Source organism: Rhinatrema bivittatum, chromosome 4, assembly GCF_901001135.1.
Source record: "Rhinatrema bivittatum chromosome 4, aRhiBiv1.1, whole genome shotgun sequence".
In the NCBI taxonomy this organism is placed as follows: domain Eukaryota; kingdom Metazoa; phylum Chordata; class Amphibia; order Gymnophiona; family Rhinatrematidae; genus Rhinatrema; species Rhinatrema bivittatum.
Window position 1 is genome coordinate 243,902,859 of NC_042618.1, and position 20,280 is coordinate 243,923,138.

Here is a 20,280-nt window from a genome sequence, read left to right on the forward strand (position 1 = left end):
AGTTATCTGTTTAATGACTTTTGAATATCTACCCCAGTAAATCAACACTACAGATACTTACAAATAGATACAAGAACTCTTCAGGATCCATCAATAGATACCTCCATAGTCTTCTAATTGCTGGGAACATAGTGGTGTTCCAAACCATCCCTAAGGACAAATTTGGATCCTCAGTACCAGATTCTCCTAGCCTGCCTAAGCCTGCATTTTCCCAAGCCACTTTATGGTTCAGAGGCAAAACACCAGCCTTTAACCAGAGCAGATCTCGGCTTGAGGCCGACCACAATATCTCTTGCTCTGCCACACACCCACCATGCAAAAACTGACTGCCCATGCTTCAATCTAGTGCAAACCATTACATTAAAACAAAGTATTTGAATTCTGATTTCCCTAGTCCCCCTGAAAAACAAAGGCTTTTTATTAAACCTGATTAAAGAAGGCAAAACTATTATAGAAAAGGATTATTTTAGCATTCCAGTTCCACAGTAGTCTGAGCGAGGCCTTCTTTTACAGTGGTCTTAATTAGCCACACAAACAAACCCCCAAACCTCAAATGTTCCAGATTAAACTTGAATTAAGACAGAATGTCTCAAACTGCTGTGGGAGTTAAAATATTGCTGGCCTGGAATATATCCATGATAGTCAAATAATAATTAACATTCTGTCATCCTGGGCCCACATGTCACCTTTCTCAGAATGCGTGCCATACTTCATGCCTGGTTCACATCACTGGCATTATCCAAAGATAGTTCACAGTACATCTGTATTTCCATAGGCTAACACCCCCATAGGCATACCAGGGCTGCATGTCTGTTTAAATCTGGTGCACTTCACAAGTATTGTTTCCCGTCGATAGCAGGAATGAATTAGCCATGCTGTCCTGGGATCTGTCATTCAGGTCCGGGAGGCGGAGCTTGACAAAGCAGAGGTTAGCTTTTTTGTCCCTCTGCGGCTGCGCGTGGGTTCCCGCGCAGGAAGTACAGATTCTCCTCAGTCTGTTCTTTCCGCGCGTGGGATCGCACGCGGAGCTATTCTCTTCTCATGTCGAAATCGGGCTTCAAACGCTGCTGCTGTGGAAAGGTGATGTCGGTCACGGACAACCATGACCGATGTTACCGCTGCCTCGGCAGCAGTCATGACGTTCCGAATTGCCAATTTTGTGCGAAAATGTCTCCGAGAGCAAAAAGACAAAGGGCCTATCGGCTCCAAGAACTTTTGAGTACCTCGGAACCCTCAGATGTCCACTCTTCACCGGGACCGGTGAAAAAACTAAAATATTCGACCCCACGATCAGCAGTGTCGGATCCGACTCAACAGATACAAGGGAAACAGGGCGCTGTAACTCCCGAACTTCTATCCCCTTCGAGCCGAGACCCATTGCCAAATAAGGAAAAAATGGCGCTGGAGGTCTTAGGCCGTGACAAGGCGCAGACTAAAATATCTAAGTCACATAGACCGGGGAAACCACGGCGCCATGAAACACTGCGCCATGCGCCGCAGACATCTTCTACGGCGCAGAAGTCTTCCCACAATATGGGGGAAAAGGACCATACGGCGCCGAAGGAACAATCACCGGCACGGGAAAGGACCAAAAAGCCAACGGCACCGAGTACGGCGCGGAAGCATCTGACGCCGGATATGAAGCGAAGGCCAGCGACGCCGAGTACGGTGCGACAGTCATCGGCGCCGAGTACGACGCCGGATCCATCGCCACCGAGTAATGCGCCTCAATCAGTGGCGCCTCCTATGACACTGGGACTGTCTTTGGCGCAGGAGCCGTCGTCAAAGAAGCAGTCGAAACCTTTGGCGCCGAAGAGGACGCAAAGACACCAAAGTTCCAAAGAAAAACAAAAACCAACAAAAATACCATCTCAAGGGGAATCAATGGAACAGTCTATGGTGCGCTCAACCACAAGGTCATCTGAGACGTCTAATAGACATACATCCAAATCAAAATTCACATCCCCAAAAGGGGCTTTCGTCTCTGAACAGACGGAAAGAAGACCAGAGTTATACTCTTTGTCAAACAAAGAACAACTCAGGGAACAATCTCGCAAGCGAAAACGAAGTTCCTCATCAAGAGACTCCAGAGATAGACGATCATCTTGCTCTCATCATGAGTTACGGAAGTCACACCAGTCAAGAACAAAACACCACGTACATGGGCAGAAGTCTCATCATAGACACCATGACGGGGCAAAAGGTAGCCCAGACACTTCCAGATCGTCCTGGAGATCCCAATCACGAGAGACACAATCTCCAATTTATGTGACATCTTCTCAAGCATCTTCCCCGTCAAAACCTTCGGACGTAGGATCACATTGGGCCGAACCAGCTAAGAAACGACAAAAGCCAGATTTGCCACAAGCTTCTAAAGATGCCTTTTGGCAATTATCGCAATCCTTGGCTGGTTTCTATAGCACGTTGGAATCATCCTTTGCGTTAGGGAAAGCACCCTCTGATACTGAAACACAGCCAAAGTCTCCTCCTCCGAAGACCGTAACAGAAGACGCACCAACCTCGCCTGAGGGGATAACCCCACAACCCTCCCCAACACGTTCCACCGTGCCGGAACCATACGACTCCATTACTGATTCATCCAGTTCGTCAACGGGGTTTCCCTCCGACGTACCAGAAGGACAACAAGAGCCTTATTCGCCACCTGAAGACCTATCTTACCCTCGCTTTTTGGAGAAAATGGGTAATATACTCCAATTACAATTCCAAAAGGAACCGGACCCCAGGGCTGAAACCCTTGGGTTATTAAAAATATTCGACGTTCCTGGGGAACCCACCACGCTTTCTCCCCATGATCTCCTACATCGGCTTTTACTTAAGTCATGGGAGACTCCACAGTCAATACAGCCAGTGTCACGGAAATCGGACATAAAATTCCGCATCAAAAAGGAAACCCCTTATGCGCTTCCACAATTGCAGCACGAATCAGTAATAGTGGAATCCGCAATGCAAAGATTTAAAAAATCAAAACTTCATGCCACCTACCCCCCCAATAAGGATCATAAACTCCTAGATGAGATGGGTAGAAAAATTTATCAAAACGCCATGCTGACTACACGTATTATGCACCATCAATTTTATATGGTGCAATATATGTACGAGTGTATCCAAGCCACAAAGGGCTTACTAGCCACAACGCGTGAACAAATGCCCCAGGCACTACATGATATGGAGGAATGCTCTAGGCACCTCCTCCGTTCCGTATACGAGGGCATGGAAACATCATCGAGAGCTTCAGCGACTGCAATAGCAGCACGTAGGACGGCGTGGCTTCGTTCAAGCTCTATAAGAGACGACGTCCATGAAAAACTAGCCAATCTTCCTTGCACCGGAGAGCATCTATTCGGTACTAAACTACAGGAAGCGGTGGGGAAACTGAAGGAAGAAGCTTTGGCAGTACAGTCGTTGCAGTTCCATCCGATGTACCAAACCTCAAGGCGCTTCTACCAGTACCCTCGTAGATCCTCATATGGACGAAGATCATATAGGTCGTACCAAGGATATCGCCCTCAAACCTATCCTAATTATCAAAGACAACAAACACAACATCAACAGCCCCAACTACCACGTAGAGGCAAACCACGGGCACAACGTCAGCAAAACCAACAACAGCCTGTGGCCGCCAAGCCGGCACAGTCTTTTTGAACCTAATGCCACTACCACAACCGTCACCACCGCCAGGGAGGATCCAGTCTTGTCTACATATGTGGAACCACATAACATCGGATCAATGGGTTCTGGACATTGTAAGCCAGGGGTATCGTTTACACTTCCGAACGAAACCAACCCTACCCCAATTCGCATCTACAGGAAATACGAGGACTCATCCACAACTCCAACAGGAGATAACCAATCTTTGCCAATCAAGCGCCATTGCGCTCCTCTCCAGGATCCACCACAATCAGGGTTTCTATTCACCCTATTTCCTGATTCCCAAGAAATCGGGGGGCCTGCGACCCATCTTAGATCTCAGAGAGCTCAACAAATTTCTAATAAAGGAGAAATTCAAGATGGTATCGCTGAAATCAATCCTTCCACTATTACAACCCAACGATTGGATGTGTTCCATCGACCTGAAAGATGCTTACACTCACATTCCAATTCACCCTTCTTCTTGGCGGTACCTATGTTTTCGTTACAAACACAAACATTACCAATACAGGGTACTCCCCTTTGGGCTGTCAGCGGCACCCAGAGTGTTCACCAAATGTATGGTAGTGGTGGTGGCACATCTCCGAAAACAGGGGATGACTATATTCCCATATCTAGACGATTGGTTAGTAGTGGTTCAGACCAAGGAACTACTACTATCCCATCTACAACAGATCCTTCAATGCCTGCAGCAATTAGGACTAGTAGTCAATTTTCAGAAATCTCAGCTCCAACCGACGCAGCAACTCCAATTTATAGGAGCATACCTGGACACTATACAAGCCAGGGCATATCTGCCGCACGACAGACAACTTCAGTTACGACAGCTCTTACAGAGTTTACAGACGAAACATGTAACAGCGGCACGCCGGGTGCTAGTAGTCCTCGGCCACATGGCAGCCGCCAATTTCTTAGTCCCCAATACAAAATTACATATAAGAAGATTACAGTGGGGACTCAAACGACAGTGGAAACAACACTCGCAACCTCTCTCGCAACTAATCAACCTTACCAAGGATATGAAAAGAGACATCTCTTGGTGGCTCCTGCCGTCAACATTAGTGAAAGGAGCTCTATTTCAACCACCCATTCACAACGCAGTCCTAACGACAGATGCTTCCCGGAAAGGATGGGGGGCACATCTGGAGGTCTACGAAACGCAGGGCCTGTGGACGTTACCAGAACAAACTCTACAGATCAACCTGCTAGAGCTTCGAGCTATTCGCCTAGCCTTACAAGCATTCCAGACATTCTTGCGAGGTCGCAGAATCATGGTGTATACGGACAATCAAGTGGCGATGTTCTACATCAACAAGCAGGGAGGCTCGGGGTCCTGGACACTATGCAAGGAAACATTGCAGATTTTCCAGCTAGCATATCAGCAGAGCATGCATCTACAAGCGACGTATCTACCCGGTATAGTAAATACAAGGGCGGACAGATTAAGTCGAATTTTTCATCCCCACGAGTGGACCCTCAACGCAGAAGTAGCAATACAAATATTCAACAAATGGGGAACGCCAACAATCGACCTGTTTGCTACAGAACACAACACACAACTTCCCCAGTTTTGCTCGATACATCCAAGTTCACTCAGAACAGCGCAGGATGCCTTTCTGATTCCGTGGTCACAGGGCCTTCTTTATGCCTTCCCACCCATTCCCCTCATCACCAGAACTATTCAAAAATGCATAGCCGACAGGGCACAAATGATACTCATCGCTCCGGCCTGGCCACGTCAGCCATGGTACAGTTACCTCCTTCGCCTCTCCAAAGAAGAACCGATCCGGCTCCCATCTCGTTCGGACCTTCTCTTTCAGGATCAGGGGACCCTACTTCATCCGCTACACTCTTCCCTCCACTTGACAGCCTGGAGACTGACAGGTGGTTACTAACACAACAGAAAGTATCTCATAAGACACAACTTATACTTCTAGAATCCAGGAAACCCTCCAATAGATTGAACTACAGTTATAAGTGGAGAAGATATACCACATGGTGTACGTTACATCACATCTCGCCGGTGGATTGTACACCACACCAGTTGCTGGACTATCTACATACCCTTTATGAGGCGGGATTAGCGACAGCTTCTATTCGCGTCCATTTGAGCGCTATTGCGGCCTACCATAGACCTTATAATAATGTCACAATAGCAGCTCATCCTCTTCTCGCTCCCTTCTTGAAAGGAATGTTACATATTAGACCACCTTCCAAGAAACCAGCGGTTCCGTGGAACATCAATATAGTCTTGGAACAATTGATGCATTCCCCATTCGAACCCATGGAATCAGCACATATTAAATACCTAACCTGGAAAGTGGTATTTCTGGTCGCAATCACTTCCACGAGACGTGTGAGTGAACTTCAGGCACTAGTATACTACGAACCGTACCTACAATTCTTCCATCAAAAGGTAGTCTTGAGAACACATCCATCTTTCCTACCTAAGGTCATCTCCCAGTTTCATATTAATCAAACTATTGACCTGCCAATTTTTTTCCCAAAGCCACACGCCAGTGCCCGCGAAGCATTACTACATACCCTGGATTGCAAACGAGCGCTAGCGTATTACAGGAATAGAACGTCGAACTCTTCACGACCGTCGCAACTGTTTCTGTCCTTTGATTCTAACAGACCAGGTATACCGGTCACAAAACGGACTATAGCAAGTTGGATAGTACAATGCATCCAGTTCTGCTATACCAAGCAGAACATACCTCTACTTCAAAAGCCAAAAGCACATCAAACACGTGCCCTTTCCACCTCCTGGGCACACCTCAAACATGTTCAGCCCATAGACATATGCAAAGCGGCAACATGGACTTTCCTACATACGTTTACGGCACATTACTGCTTGGATCAGCAAGTCTCAACGGACACGCAGTTAGGTCAAACAATCCTACAGTCCACAACAGCTGACACCAAGTGATTGCCACCAGCTAATACACGTTAAAAGAACAAATAAATTAAACGTGAGGGGAGCTTGTGACTCCCAGGACAGCATGGCTAATTCATTCCTGCTATCGACGGGAAAAAACAAGTTTGCTTACCGTAAACGTTGTTTCCGTAGATAGCAGAATGAATTAGCCATGCTGACCCACCCTCCTCCCTGGCAATCACCAATATCATTCAACCATTACTGCTTAATCACAGACTGAGGAGAATCTGTACTTCCTGCGCGGGAACCCACGCGCAGCCGCAGAGGGACAAAAAAGCTAACCTCTGCTTTGTCAAGCTCCGCCTCCCGGACCTGATTGACAGATCCCAGGACAGCATGGCTAATTCATTCTGCTATCTACGGAAACAACGTTTACGGTAAGCAAACTTGTTTACACAGGGATGGCACATTATCCTCATTACTTTGTAGCATTTAGACCACCACAAAATAATACATAAACTGGGTAGGTGGCTGTAGCATTATAACAAATGTGATCTTTTCATGTTTTTCCTTAACTCCAGATTTCTGCACAGAATGGCCAGCTGCATTAGACAGCGATGAAAAATGTGAACAGTATTTTCCTATTGAAATTGAGACTGTAGATTATGTTTCAGCAGGGCTATCTATTCGCAACCCCAAAGCAAGAATAGTGAACTTAACGGTAAGTGGTACATTGGCTTCAAGTATAAATGGTCTATTGGCTGTATCCACATGGTTGCATTCTAGATTCTTTATATTAAACCCCTCTAAAACTGAAGTGCTGTTCTTCAAAGCTGCAGCCACAACTTCTTTTCCCTCCTCTAGTTTTCCTTTTGTTAGACTATCATGCACTCGCCTTCTCTACGTCAGCTAAAGGTTTGAGTGTTACCATTGATCCTGCTCTTTGTCTTTATACTCATGTCTCCAACATTGCCAATGCTTTCTGCTTCCAGAACTATTCTAGCTCTAAAATCTATTCTATCTCATTCTTGAAGCATGTCATCTCCTGCAGGCTCGGATATTTCCCCCACCTTTTCTGCTGGGCTTCATGGACCCTTGGTCTGACCCAGCATGGCAATTTGTTATGTTCTTATGCCCGGCTGTTCTCCTTGATTCCCCTTTCCAGCCCTTCCATCTGGTTCAGAATGTTGCAGCTCATGTTCCTCTGTCTCCCATGCCATTCTTATTTGATATCATTACCCTTGTCTCTGCACTGGCTCCTCTTGAAATTACTTGCCATTATGTTAAAAAGTATCCATATATCTTATCCCCATTAGTTCTCAGTGTCCTATTATGGTTCTTTCCTCTGTCTTCACTCCTTGTCTGACTCTTCTACATAGCTCCCAGACTAAATTGGCTTCTTCTTATGTTCTTGCCCCCTTTTTTTGTTGAATAACTTCCCATCAGATATTCAGGAGGCCTCCCCATTAACTGTCTTCAAGATTGAAAACAATACTTATTCATATTTGCGTAGCCAATGGGATAATTGCCCTGCATTAATCACTCTCAGGACAATCCAATACTATGTGCTGGCTGCAGCACACAGCTCAATATGCAATTGGACATGCGTCCATAACCCCCGATGCAAAACGGGGGTTAGTGCATCCAACCAAGCACATAGCTAATGGCGCTCATCACATGTAAGTTCTTGTTGATGAGGCTATTAGCTCTCTGATGCAAAAAAATAATATACGCCCGACACACACATTTTTACCCTCAAACATTAACGCTTCTGCGGAGCAGGCATTAATTCGTGAGGAGCCCAAAACGTTTACAAAAAAAGCAGAAAATACTGCTTTTCTGAAATTTCTCCAACTTAATATCATGGCGTTTATTAAGTTGGAGGAACCAAAAAAGGAGAACTCTTTAAAAAAAAAAAAATAAATAAATAAAAAATAAATTTTGGCTCAGTTAATGAGCATCCATTTTCCTAACCCGTTGACAGCTACCTCTCCTGGGCGCCCACTGCTGAGGAGGCACTAGGGGCACACAATTTCCCCTAGTGCCTCATTTTTACCGCAGCAATTCATTTTAAATATTACATTGGGCGTCCTAGAGAAATGCGTCGGCATGCCTTGAGAGTGAGTGCTCAATCAGGAGTGCCCGGTTTCCTTGCGCCGATATTACATCGTCCTGTCTATTCACATTCACTATCTTTTCTCTATCACAATGTGTATATAGTTCATTAGTTATTGTAAGGCACTCTGATTAGGGTATATTGTGTATATTAAGGAAAGTGCCTCATTTGTCAAGCTTTTGTTTTAAAAGTATAGGTTTATTAAGAAACTTATGTAAGGATCTGAATCAGTAGCAATACACTGCATTGAACACCGGGCCACATTGAGCCAGATAATATTTAGACTTTTGAAGATTAAATTTCAAAGCCATTTACACCCATAAAACACAGGTTATCATAATATCTGAGGGTTGTGCACATAAAAGTATGCACATATCCTGCTTTTCGTGCATTTTTATCCAAATGAAAAATAAGCATTCAAGGGAACAAGATTCAGGCAGAGTCTCGGTTTGTTTGCATACTTTTGATTTTAAAAAGCAAGCTACATGCACATTGCAAAGAGTAGCTGTTACTTTGTATGTTTGAGTTTGCTGGTTTATTTTTGCTTTTCAAAATGAACTTATGTGCAGAAGTTCTGTTTGAAAATTGGTGTTACTTATGCACATAGTTGCCACATCATTTACCTGCGGTGTTATAAAATTACACTCTTAGATTATAATTCAGAAACTCATAACTAACATTTAAATTACTGTTCTCCACCTAGGCCTTGGGACACACCCAGCTAGTCTATTTTTTAGGATATCCACAATGAATGTGCATGAGAGAAAATTGCGTACAATGAAGGCAGTGTATGCAAATCAATTTTACATTGATTGAAATAATGCTGTTAAACTAAAATTGATAATTGATGAGCCAGAAATGCAGAATTACTTAAAAAAATAATGAAACATATCTATACAGACTCTGAGTCTGAGAATGACATAAGACACAAGAATTGCCATCCTGGGTCTATCAAGCCCAAAGCCTATTTCCAACAGTGGTCAATCCAGGTTGCAACCATCTGGCAATATCCCAAATATTAAATAGATCCCATGCTGCTATCATTCAGTGATAAACAGTGGCTGTTTCTTAAGTCTGGTTTATAACAGTTTATGGACTTCTCCAAGAACTTATCCAAAACCTTTTTAATCCCAGCTATGCTAACTGCCTTAACCACATCTTCTGGTAATGAATTCCAGAGCTTAATTGTGCATTGAATGAAAAATAATTGTCTTGATTTGTTTTGGATGTTATTTATTTATTTATTTATTTAGTGTTTTTATTATACCGGCATTCATGACAGGTATCACATCATGCCGGTTTACAATAAACAGGGTGTGAGATATACAGAGAACTACAAATTATAACAAGTGCATTGTTAGAAAATTGCAGTTACATTAAAACAGGGAAGTGCACAACTGGGAGCTGAGGGGAGAGAAGAAGAAGGAGATTAACTGAAAGCAAATTATTTACAATGATGCAAAATTAATTACAGTGAAGTAGAATTGATGTAGTGAAGGAGATTGTTAACAAAGTGTTTGTAATGTCTGATAATAAGTGGCTGGAAGGTAAGGATCAGTTGAGGTCTGGATAAGCTTTTTTAAAAAGCCATGTTTTCAGCCTTTTCCTGAACGTTGGTAGGCATGGTTCCTGTCGCAGGTCAGATGGGATGGAGTTCCATAGAGGTGGTCCTGCTGTTGAGAATGCTCTGTCTTTGAGGGATTTGTGTTGAAAGGTTATGGCGTGAGGAACATGAAGTGATTATAAGACTCTCTAATGGGTCTGGAGGAGGTATGTTTTTTGAAAGGAATTTGTAAGTTGAGTGGAGCGTGGTGATGGATGACTTTGTAAATGGTGGTGATGGCCTTGTACATGATTCTGTAGTGTATTGGCAGCCAATGAAGTTTTGTGAGAATTGGGGAGATGTGGTCAATTCTCCTAGAGTTTGTCAGGATTCTGGCTGCTGTATTCTGAACCATCTGTAGTGGTTTGGTATGGGATGCAGGGAGTCCTAATAAAATAGTTACAATTATCTATCTTAGAGAAGGTTATTGCTTGTAAAATTGTTCTGAAGTCCTGAGAGTGGAAGAGTGGCTTAATTCTTTTAAGGACATGTAATTTGTGGAAACAATCTTTGGTAGTTTGGTTGATGAATGATTTTAGGTTAAGACGGTTGTCTATGATAGCTCCAAGGTCTCTTACGTGAGAGGTTTGAAGTTTGGCTGGTGGGTTTGAAGTGATGATGTTGTTTTCCGGGGATATAAGCAAGAATTCAGTTTTTGAAGCATTGAGGATTAGATTTAGACTGGGAAGGAGGTATTTGATCTCTAGTAGGCAGCTGTCCCAGAATTCTAATGTTTTATTAATGGATTCTTTTACAGGGATCACAATCTGTACATCGTCTGCGAATAGGTAATGTTTCAGGTTTCGTTTAGTTAGCAATTGGCAGAGTGGGAGAAGGTAAACATTTAAAGAGCGTGGGTGAGAGGGAGGAGCCCTGAGGAACCCCGAGAGAGGATGGATAGTAGTGGGATTCTTTATTATGAATTTTGACCTTGAATCCTCTGTTCTCCAGGAAGGTTTTAAACCAGGCCAGTACTGTGCCTGTGACGCCGATGTTTGCCAGCTGATTTAGGAGGATGTGGTGGTTGACTGTATCGAATGCAGCCGAAAGGTCGAGAAGGATTAATAAGTAAGCGTGACCTTTATCAATGCCTGTGAGGAGGAAGTCTGTAAGTGAAAGGAGTAATATTTCGGTGCTTAATGCTTTGCGAAATCCATATTGATTAGGGAACAGAATTTGGTGATCCTCAATGTAAATTGCCATGCTGGATCAGACCAAGGGTCCATCAAGCCCAGCATCCTTTTTCCAACAGAGGCCAAACCAGGCCACAAGAACCTGGCAATTACCCAAACACTAAGAAGATCCCATGCTACTGATGCAATTAATAGCAGTGGCTATTCCCTAAGTAAACTTGATTAATAGCCGATAATGGACTTTTCCTCCAAGAACTTATCCAAATCTTTTTTGAACCCAACTACACTAACTGCACTAACCACATCCTCTGGCAACAAATTCCAGAGCTTTATTGTGCGTTGAGTGAAAAAGAACTTTCTCCGATTAGTCTTAAATGTGCTACTTGCTAACTTCATGGAATGCCCCCTAGTCCTTCTATTATTTGAAAGTGTAAATAACCGAGTCACATCTACTAGGTCAAGACCTCTCATGATCTTAAAGACCTCTATCATATTCCCCCTCAGCCGTCTCTTCCCCAAGCTGAATAGCCCTAACCTCTTCAGCCTTTCCTCATAGGGGAGCTATTCCATCCCCTTTATCATTTTGGTTGCCCTTCTCTGTACCTTCTCCATCGCAACTATATCTTTTTTGAGATGCAGCGACCAGAATTGTACACAATATTCAAAGTGCGGTCTCACCATGGAGCCATATAGAGGCATTATGACATTTTCCATTTTATTAACCATTCCTAATAATTCCTAACATTCTGTTTGCTTTTTTGACTGCTGCAGCACACTGAGCTGACGACTAAAGTATTATCCACTATGATGCCTAGATCTTTTTCCTGGGTGGTAGCTCCTAATATGGAACCTAGCATCATGTAACTAAAGCAAGGGCTATTTTTCCCTATATGCAACACCTTGCACTTGTCCACATTAAATTTCATCTGCCATTTCGATGCCTAATCTTCCAGTCTTGCAAGGTCCTCCTGTAATGTATCACAGTCCGCTTGTGATTTAACTACTCTGAATAATTTTGTATCATCCACAAATTTGATAACCTCACTCGTCGTATTGCTTTCCAGATCATTTATATATGTATTGAAAAGCACCTGTCCAAGTACAGATCCCTGAGGCACTCCACTGTTTACCCTTTTCCACTGAGAAAATTGACCATTTAATCCTACTCTCTATTTCCTGTCTTTTAACCAATTTGTAATCCACAAAAGGACATCGCCTCCTATCCCATGACTTTTTAGTTTTCATAGAAGCCTCTCATGAGAGACTTTGTCAAATGCCTTCTGAAAATCCAAATACACTATATCTACTGGTTCACCTTTATCCACATGTTTATTAACCCCTTCAAAAAAATGAAGCAGATTTGTTAAGCAAGACTTCCCTTGGGTAAATCCATGTTGACTGTGTTCCATTAAATCATGTCTTTCTATATGCTCTACGATTTTGATCTTGAGAATAGTTTCCACTATTTTTCCCAGCACTGAAGTCAGGCTCACTGGTCTATAGTTACCTGGATCTTCCCTGGAGCCTTTTTTAAATATTGGGGTTACATTGGCCACCCTCCAGTCTTCAGGTACAATGGATGATTTTAATGATAGGTTACAAATTTTATCTAATAGATCAGAAATTTCATTTTTTAGTTCCTTCAGTACCCTAGGATGCATACCATCTGGTACAGGTGATTTGCTACTCTTTAGTTTGTCAATCTGGCCTACTACATCTTCCAGGTTCACAGTGATTTTGTTCAGTTCGTTTGACTCATCACCCCTGAAAACCATCTCCGGAACTGGTATCTCCCCAACATCCTCATTAGTAAACACGGAAGCAAAGAATTCATTTAGTCTTTCTGCAATGGCCTTATCTTCCCTAAGAGCCCCCTTTAACCCCTTGGTCATCTAATGGTCCAACCGACTCCCACACTGATAGACTTGCTGGGCAAATTGACCACCGTATACGCGAACGCTCAACTGAGGTAAAACCTCTGAAGAAACATGTAACCAGTGGTATCCATTCACGAAATTTGCCGCCCACTCTGGTCCAGGCTGCACTTATCCCTGAAGAAGAAGATGAACCTATGCAATTAGGCCGTAGTCATCTGACAGCCAAAGAGAGGCGCTTTCGTAAAAAGATGGGCTGTGCATGTATTGCAGGAAGACCGGCCATGCAGTTCAAACCTGCCCTATCTGTCCGAGAAACACGCAGACCTAGGATCCGCTGGAGGACTCTTCCTAGGTTAACTGCTCCTTCTCCTCCACTGACTCTTTCTGTTTCCATCATCTCTGGGCCTCTCAAATTCACCACTCTAGACCTGGTCGACTCGGGTGCAGGTGGGAACTTTATTCTCAAAAGATTGGTTGAACATCTACAACTTCCTACTGATCCAGTACCCACACCCCTGCTCCTCTCGTCCATTCACAGCAAGCCCTTGCCTGGAGAAGTTGCGATCACGACACAGCCTGTTTGTCTCCGCACGGGATCTTTGCATACAGAGACCATCATGTTCCTGGTTCTCGAAAAGACCATCTACCCTATAGTGCTTGGCATACCCTGGCTACAAGAGCACTCTCCTCAATTTAATTGGTCATCTATGGAGCTATCTCAATGGGGTCCTGACTGCCATAATAGATGTCTAAAGAAAATAACTCCACTGCCATGTATGGCTACTACTTCCGCTCCTCCTGGTCTACCACCACAGTAAGCTTCCTTCAAGACGTATTCTCAAAGCAAGTTGCAGATGTGCTTTCACCACACAGACCCTTTGACTGCAATCAATTTAAAGCCCAATTCCGAGCCACCCAGAGGAAGAGTTTATCCACTCTCCCTATCTGAAACTGAGGCCATGTCTGCTTATATCCAAGAAAATCTGCAGAAAGGGTTTATTGGACCCTCCAAATCTCTGGCAGGAGCCGGATTATTTTTCATTGGCAAGAAGGATGGATCCCTTTGTCCTTGCATTGACTACAGAGGTCTGAACTAGATCACCATCAAAGACCGGTATCCCTTACCGTTAATTTCAGAATTATTTGACCAGCTCCATGGGGGCGAAGATTTTCACAAAATTGGATCTAAAAGGTGTCTACAATCTCATTAGTATCCATCATGGTGATGAGTGCAAAATGGCCTTTAATACTCGCGATGGCCACTTCGAATATTTGGTATTGCCTTTTGGCCTCTGTAATGCCCTGGCCGTATTTCAAAATATGATGAACGACATTTTGCGTGACCTACTGTACCAATGTGTGATTGTTTACCTAGTTGACATCTTCATTTTTTCCTGTGATATGCAAACCCACCAAACTGATGTCATTTCTACTTTACAGCAGCTTCAGGATAACCGCCTGTATGCAAAGCTTGAAAAGTGGGCCTTTCAGCAAGAGTCTGTTCCATTCCTTGGGTACATCATGCCCAGAAGACAAGCATACAAGACTGGCCTCAACCAACTGGTATCAAAGCTCTACGCTGCTTTCTTGGCTTTACAAATTATTATCGCACCTTTATCAAGGACTACTCTACCTTGACTGCACCCCTCACCGCTATGACGAAAAAAGGGGCTAACCCTTCAAACTGGTCTCCAGAGGCCATCTCTGCATTCCAACTGCTCAAAAGGGCCTTCCTCCAGAAACCCTGTTTACGCCACCCTGATCCTCGCAAGCCATTCATTGTCGAGGTGGATGCCTCCGATGTCAGCGTTGGGGCCGTCTTAGCCAGCACAGCGATACACTCATTCTACATCCCTGCTTGTTCTTCTCGAGACGCTTCTCACCAGCAGAGAGGAATTACGGCATCGGCGATAAGGAACTGCTTGCCATCAAGCTAGCGTTTGAAGAGTGGCATCCCTGATTAGAAGGTGCCCAACATCAGATAACCATGTTCACTGACCACAAGAATGTGGAATATCTTAGTCATGCTCACAGGCTCAATCATCGCCAAGCTAGATGGTCACTGTTTTTTAACAGGTTCAACTTCCTGCTCAAATATCGTCCTGCTGAGAAGAATGTTCAGGCAGATGCTCTCTCCCGGTCCTTCGCTCCTGATGATGCCCCAGAAGAACCACGTCACATAATTGACTTTGAGAAGTTAAAGCTGGCCGCTACTCATTCAGTTCCTGCAGGTAAAACGGTGGTTCTACTGTCTGTAAGGAAGAAGCTGTTGAATTGGGCTCACGACTCTGTTAGCAGGCCACCCAGGACAAGCCCGTACCCTTGCTACTCTACAGCGATACTATTGGTGGCCGTCTATGAGAAAAGGCGTGCAAGCGTACATGGAATCCTGCACCTCCTGCGCCAGTCACAAGCCTCCTGCTGGTCGTCCCTGAGGCCTGCTCCAGCCTTTGCCCATTCCTGATGAACCCTGAACGCATATTGCAACCGACTTCGTGGTCGATCTACCTCCTTCTAGTGAGAACAATATGATATGGGTTACCGTGGACCGGTTCTCGAAAATGGTGCACTTTGTTGCTCTGCCGGGACTGCCATCTACCCCAGAATTAGCCAAGCTATTTGTGTGGCATATTTTTTGCTTACATGGGATGCTGAAACATATTGTATCGAACAAAGGAGTCCGGTTCACCGCCAAGTTCTGGAGGGCACTGTGTCGAAAGTTCGATATTTCTCTGGATTTGGCATCTGCATATCACCCCCAATTCTATGGACAAATGGAGAGAATGAACAGGACTCTTAAGCAGTTCATCTGTGCCTATGTCAACTCTAGGCAAAATGATTGGGCAGAGTTACTACCCTGGCCTGAGTTCGCCTTGAATTCGCATCCAGCATCCGCCACAGGATCCATGCCATTTCAGATTGTATATGGCCATCAGCCACTTCCACCACTTCCCATACCATTGACTGGTACATCTCCGGCGGCTCAAGCTACTGCTGACGAGATTTATCAGTTCTGGACTCAGACCAAGGAGCTTCTACAGAAGGCTGGGCAATGAGGAAAAAGATTCTATGATGCTTATCATCAAGCAGCTCCCCAGTTTAAGCCTAGAGATAAGGTATGGCTCAGTACTAGTATATCCAGGTCAAGCTACCTTTGGTTCGATTCGCTCCGTGATGCATTGGACCCTTCACCATCCTCCAACGTTTGGGATCTTTGACTTACAGCTTGAGGTTGCCACCCTCAATGAAAAAATACACAAGGCTTTCCATGTTTCACTCCTGAAACCACTCATCCTCTGAGTTTTCTCATAAGACACCTGATCCACAACCCATTGATGCTAAAGATGACATCGCATACAAGGTGGATGACATACTGGATGTCCGTAAAAGAGGAAAGCACTGGGAGTACCTCATTTCTTGGGAAGGATACAGACCGGAGGAAAACAGCTGGGAACTTGCTGCTAACATACTGGACAAAGAGATGCTACATCACTTCCACCGAGCTCATCCTAGGAAGCCGAAACCCCCTGGGAGGGGCCCTAAGAAGGGGGGTACTGTTGCACCCGTCGGTCGCAGGCGGCTGCGACCTTTGCTGTTCACCTCCTTTCTCTATGCAGCTCTGAGTCTGAGGAGAATGGCGGCCTCCGCTTCCACACGCCAACCCTCATGGCATGCCCGGGACGGCATAGGCGCTCCCAGCAGCCATCTTACATCCGGGGTTACCTAAGGCACGAGCGCCTGCCCCCTTCTTAAACGTGTCATGGCGGCAACCTCGGGGGCGACCCCACCACATGATGTCATCTACTTACCATACTTAAGCTCAGCTGACCTCTTGCTATACAAGTTAGCAAGGATTCCTGTCCTGCTATTTCCGCCTCACTGGGACTCCATCTCACTATTCTACTAGGTGACCTAGGTGATCGCTCCTCAGGGGCCTGGCCACACTCAGGGCTATCTGCTCCTCAGAGAGCCATTACTTTCTGTTTCTCTGTTCCAGTGAGTTCCTCCATCGTCCTCAGATGACCCTTGCTGTTCTTGTTCGGACCTCTTCTGTGCCTGATCCTCCATTTACTTCCACAGTACCAGTGTGAGTACAGAACCTGCTCTTCTACCTTTGTGGCACAGATCCTTGGGTTACCCTGTTTGCGGGCCACTACCAGATCCCTCCAGTCTTGTGCAACTTCCCATTGACTTCCGGCCTACCCTGCGCTGCGGATCACTACCGGAGTTGCCAGCACAAGCTTCACCTAGAGAAGGTATTCACCGGATTACTCCATGCTGAGGATTACTATTCGGACCGACCAGCTGCAGGTCACTCTCTCGGGACTGACTCTATTGATCCGCTCCTCGGATCACCATTGAATGTATAATAAAGTTGTTTCCTCTGTTGTCCATCACTGCTGAGACCTTGCCTGTTGTGGTAAGGGTCCACAGGGCTCCTCCCTGTGAGCAGAGTCTTCACTCGCCACGACCCAAGGGCCCACTATTAGTTCAAGATACATAGAATGTAACAGATGTGAGCCTCAAAGGAGTTAGATTAAAGAATAACATTAGATGATGCTTCTTCACAGAAAGGGTGGTGGCCAATGGAACAGCCTCCCAATGGAGGTGGTGGAAAATTTAAGAAAGCCCGGCATAAACATAGAGGATCGTTAGTAGAAAAGAAATGAAGGGAAAGCCAAGGATCAATTTGTCTATGGCATTGCAAACAGAAACAAATTGGGCAGACTAGCTAGGCCATAGGGTACTTGTTGGCTGTTGTGTTCTATATTTCTAATATGATAGGTAATGTGCAACTCTAAAACCAGTTTCCTGCTGCAGCTAACAATTTTTGGCAGTTCATTTGTCAATAAAATCATACATCAGTATATGACTGACAATTTTTAACACTGCTTGTATAAATTAAATTGACTGTCAGTGTAGTTTACAGCTGTTGTATTATTTTTTCATATTTTTCAAATCTTGGGCGAAAACAGATTTTCTTTGACAGTGAAATGTTTTTGGTAAACCAGAGTTTAATAGACTAGCGGCTTTCTGTATTTAGTGAGGCATGGAAATGTTTATTTTAGTTGCTCAAACAGATTCCAGTATTCATGTTCAGATTACTGAGATCCACTGGACTTGTTGGTTGAATGCATTCAATTGTGAAGCTTGAACAGAAATATTTTCAGTTTTCCTTAAAGCAATGTCAAGCACTTGTCCACAGAGCTGTTTGTTTTTAGTATGTGTCATATTCTAAGGGTCTGGATTAGTGAAAGATGGTTTTGCAGTGCCTATATGTGTTGGAAGGTACTCTGTGTACCACAGAGCTGGCACTGAAACATGTACAACCTTCCAACAGGGTCTGCTTCACATGTTCTTCACATACTTTAATGCCTAACCACAATGTATTTGTGTGAACAACGTCAATTTATGTTTAAAGCCTGTTTGACAAATCTAATTACTCTCTGTCGTCATGTTTGAGATACTCTTACAAGCATTAAGGTACTTCATATACAAATCAATCATGAGCTGAAGTAAAGATAAGAAAATTTAATTTCCTTCTGTTTTTCTTGTCTGAAAAAGTGAAATATCCCACTCCCATCTCTCCTCCTAGAATGAATTATGTATTATTATATACCAGTAATACACAGTGAACCATTATTGTAGTTATAGGCAGTCTTACTTATCAGGTTAGGATTATGTATTTAGATACTAATTACATTCAGGTACAATGAATTCCTGTCCAATAGAGCTGATGATGCAAATGGGTACCCAAGGCAAGGGGAAATAAAAGTAACTTCCCCAAGGTTATAAGGCATGCCAATCGCTGAAGCAAGACTTAACTTTAAATTTCCTAGTTCTTAGCCCATTTCTGTACTTTCATGGCTCCCAGAACAATGTCAAAGTGTTCTAAAGCAAAAATATAATAGACATCAAGTTTATAACAACATTAAAATAAAATTTAGGCAAGTTTAAAAAGAAATTTTTAATGTTGGAAATAAACAAATTGGATTGATCAGTTTATGCCTGAAATTTTTACTTAGAATTTGTAAAATGCTGTATACATTTTATTGTGATTGCTTCATATAGACACCATTTCATTTATTGATTAACAAGCCGTAAAGCCCGTTAAAACGGGCTACATCCCTCTGTCTCTCACCTCCCCCTCATTCTCTCTCCCCTCACTCTTCACCACCCCCCTCCCCCACCCACTCCTCTCCACCCTCCCTCTCCTCTCACTCAGTCCCCCCTCTCCCTCACTGCCTCCCACTCACTCAGTCCCCCTCTCCCTCCCTCCCACTCACTCAGTCCCCCTCTCCCTCCCTCCCTCCCTTCACCCACCTCCATTTCCTCCCGGCGCCGTAAGCGCGACTTCCCGCAACCCTCACCCGGCTCCACTAACTCCTCCCGCTCCTGCCGGCAGATCTCGGGGGGGGTCACTCCCGCGCGCGCGGCAGTGACCCCCCCGAGATCTGCCGGCAGATCTCGGGGGGGGTCACTCCCGCGCGCGCGGCAGTGACCCCCCCGAGATCTGCCGGCAGATCTGGGGAGGAGAAGTAGCGGCACCGCGCGCGCGCGGTGCCGCTACTTCTCCTCCCGCTCCTGCCGGCAGATCTCGGGGGGGGGGGGGGGCGCGGGAGTGACACCCCCCCCCGAGATCTGCCGGCAGATCTGGGGAGGAGAAGCAGCGGCGCCGCTGCTTCTCCTCCCGCTCCTGCGGCCCCACCGCCATTTTTTTTTCTGATCGACATCCTTGCCCGCACATGCGCAGTAGAGCTGCGCTCTACTGCGCATTTGCGGGCCGTCGGTCACAGGCCATTTATAAGGTAGATAATATCAGATATTTAAAAATAGCATCTTAAATATAATTCAGATTAAATAACTTAATGTGGTTTGTATCTTGTTGATCGGTTTTAGATATATTTCAAATAGTCAGGTATTTTTATGTCCCCTAGCCAGGGATAGGGAAATACCTACAATATTTATTTCTGAATCTATTTAGACATTTTATTTACCTT

At 44.7% G+C, this 20,280-nt stretch overlaps 1 protein-coding gene across 1 annotated transcript in view; it reads left to right on the forward strand.

Moving 5' to 3' along the window:
• The window catches only part of MRPS35 (mitochondrial ribosomal protein S35), a 157,780-nt gene that overhangs the window by 50,323 nt on the left and 87,177 nt on the right, over positions 1-20,280 (forward strand). Inside the window, exon 5 of the mRNA XM_029599983.1 lies at positions 7,132-7,271. Coding sequence (XP_029455843.1) covers positions 7,132-7,271 — 140 coding nt within the window. The remainder of the gene's footprint in view (positions 1-7,131; positions 7,272-20,280) is intronic.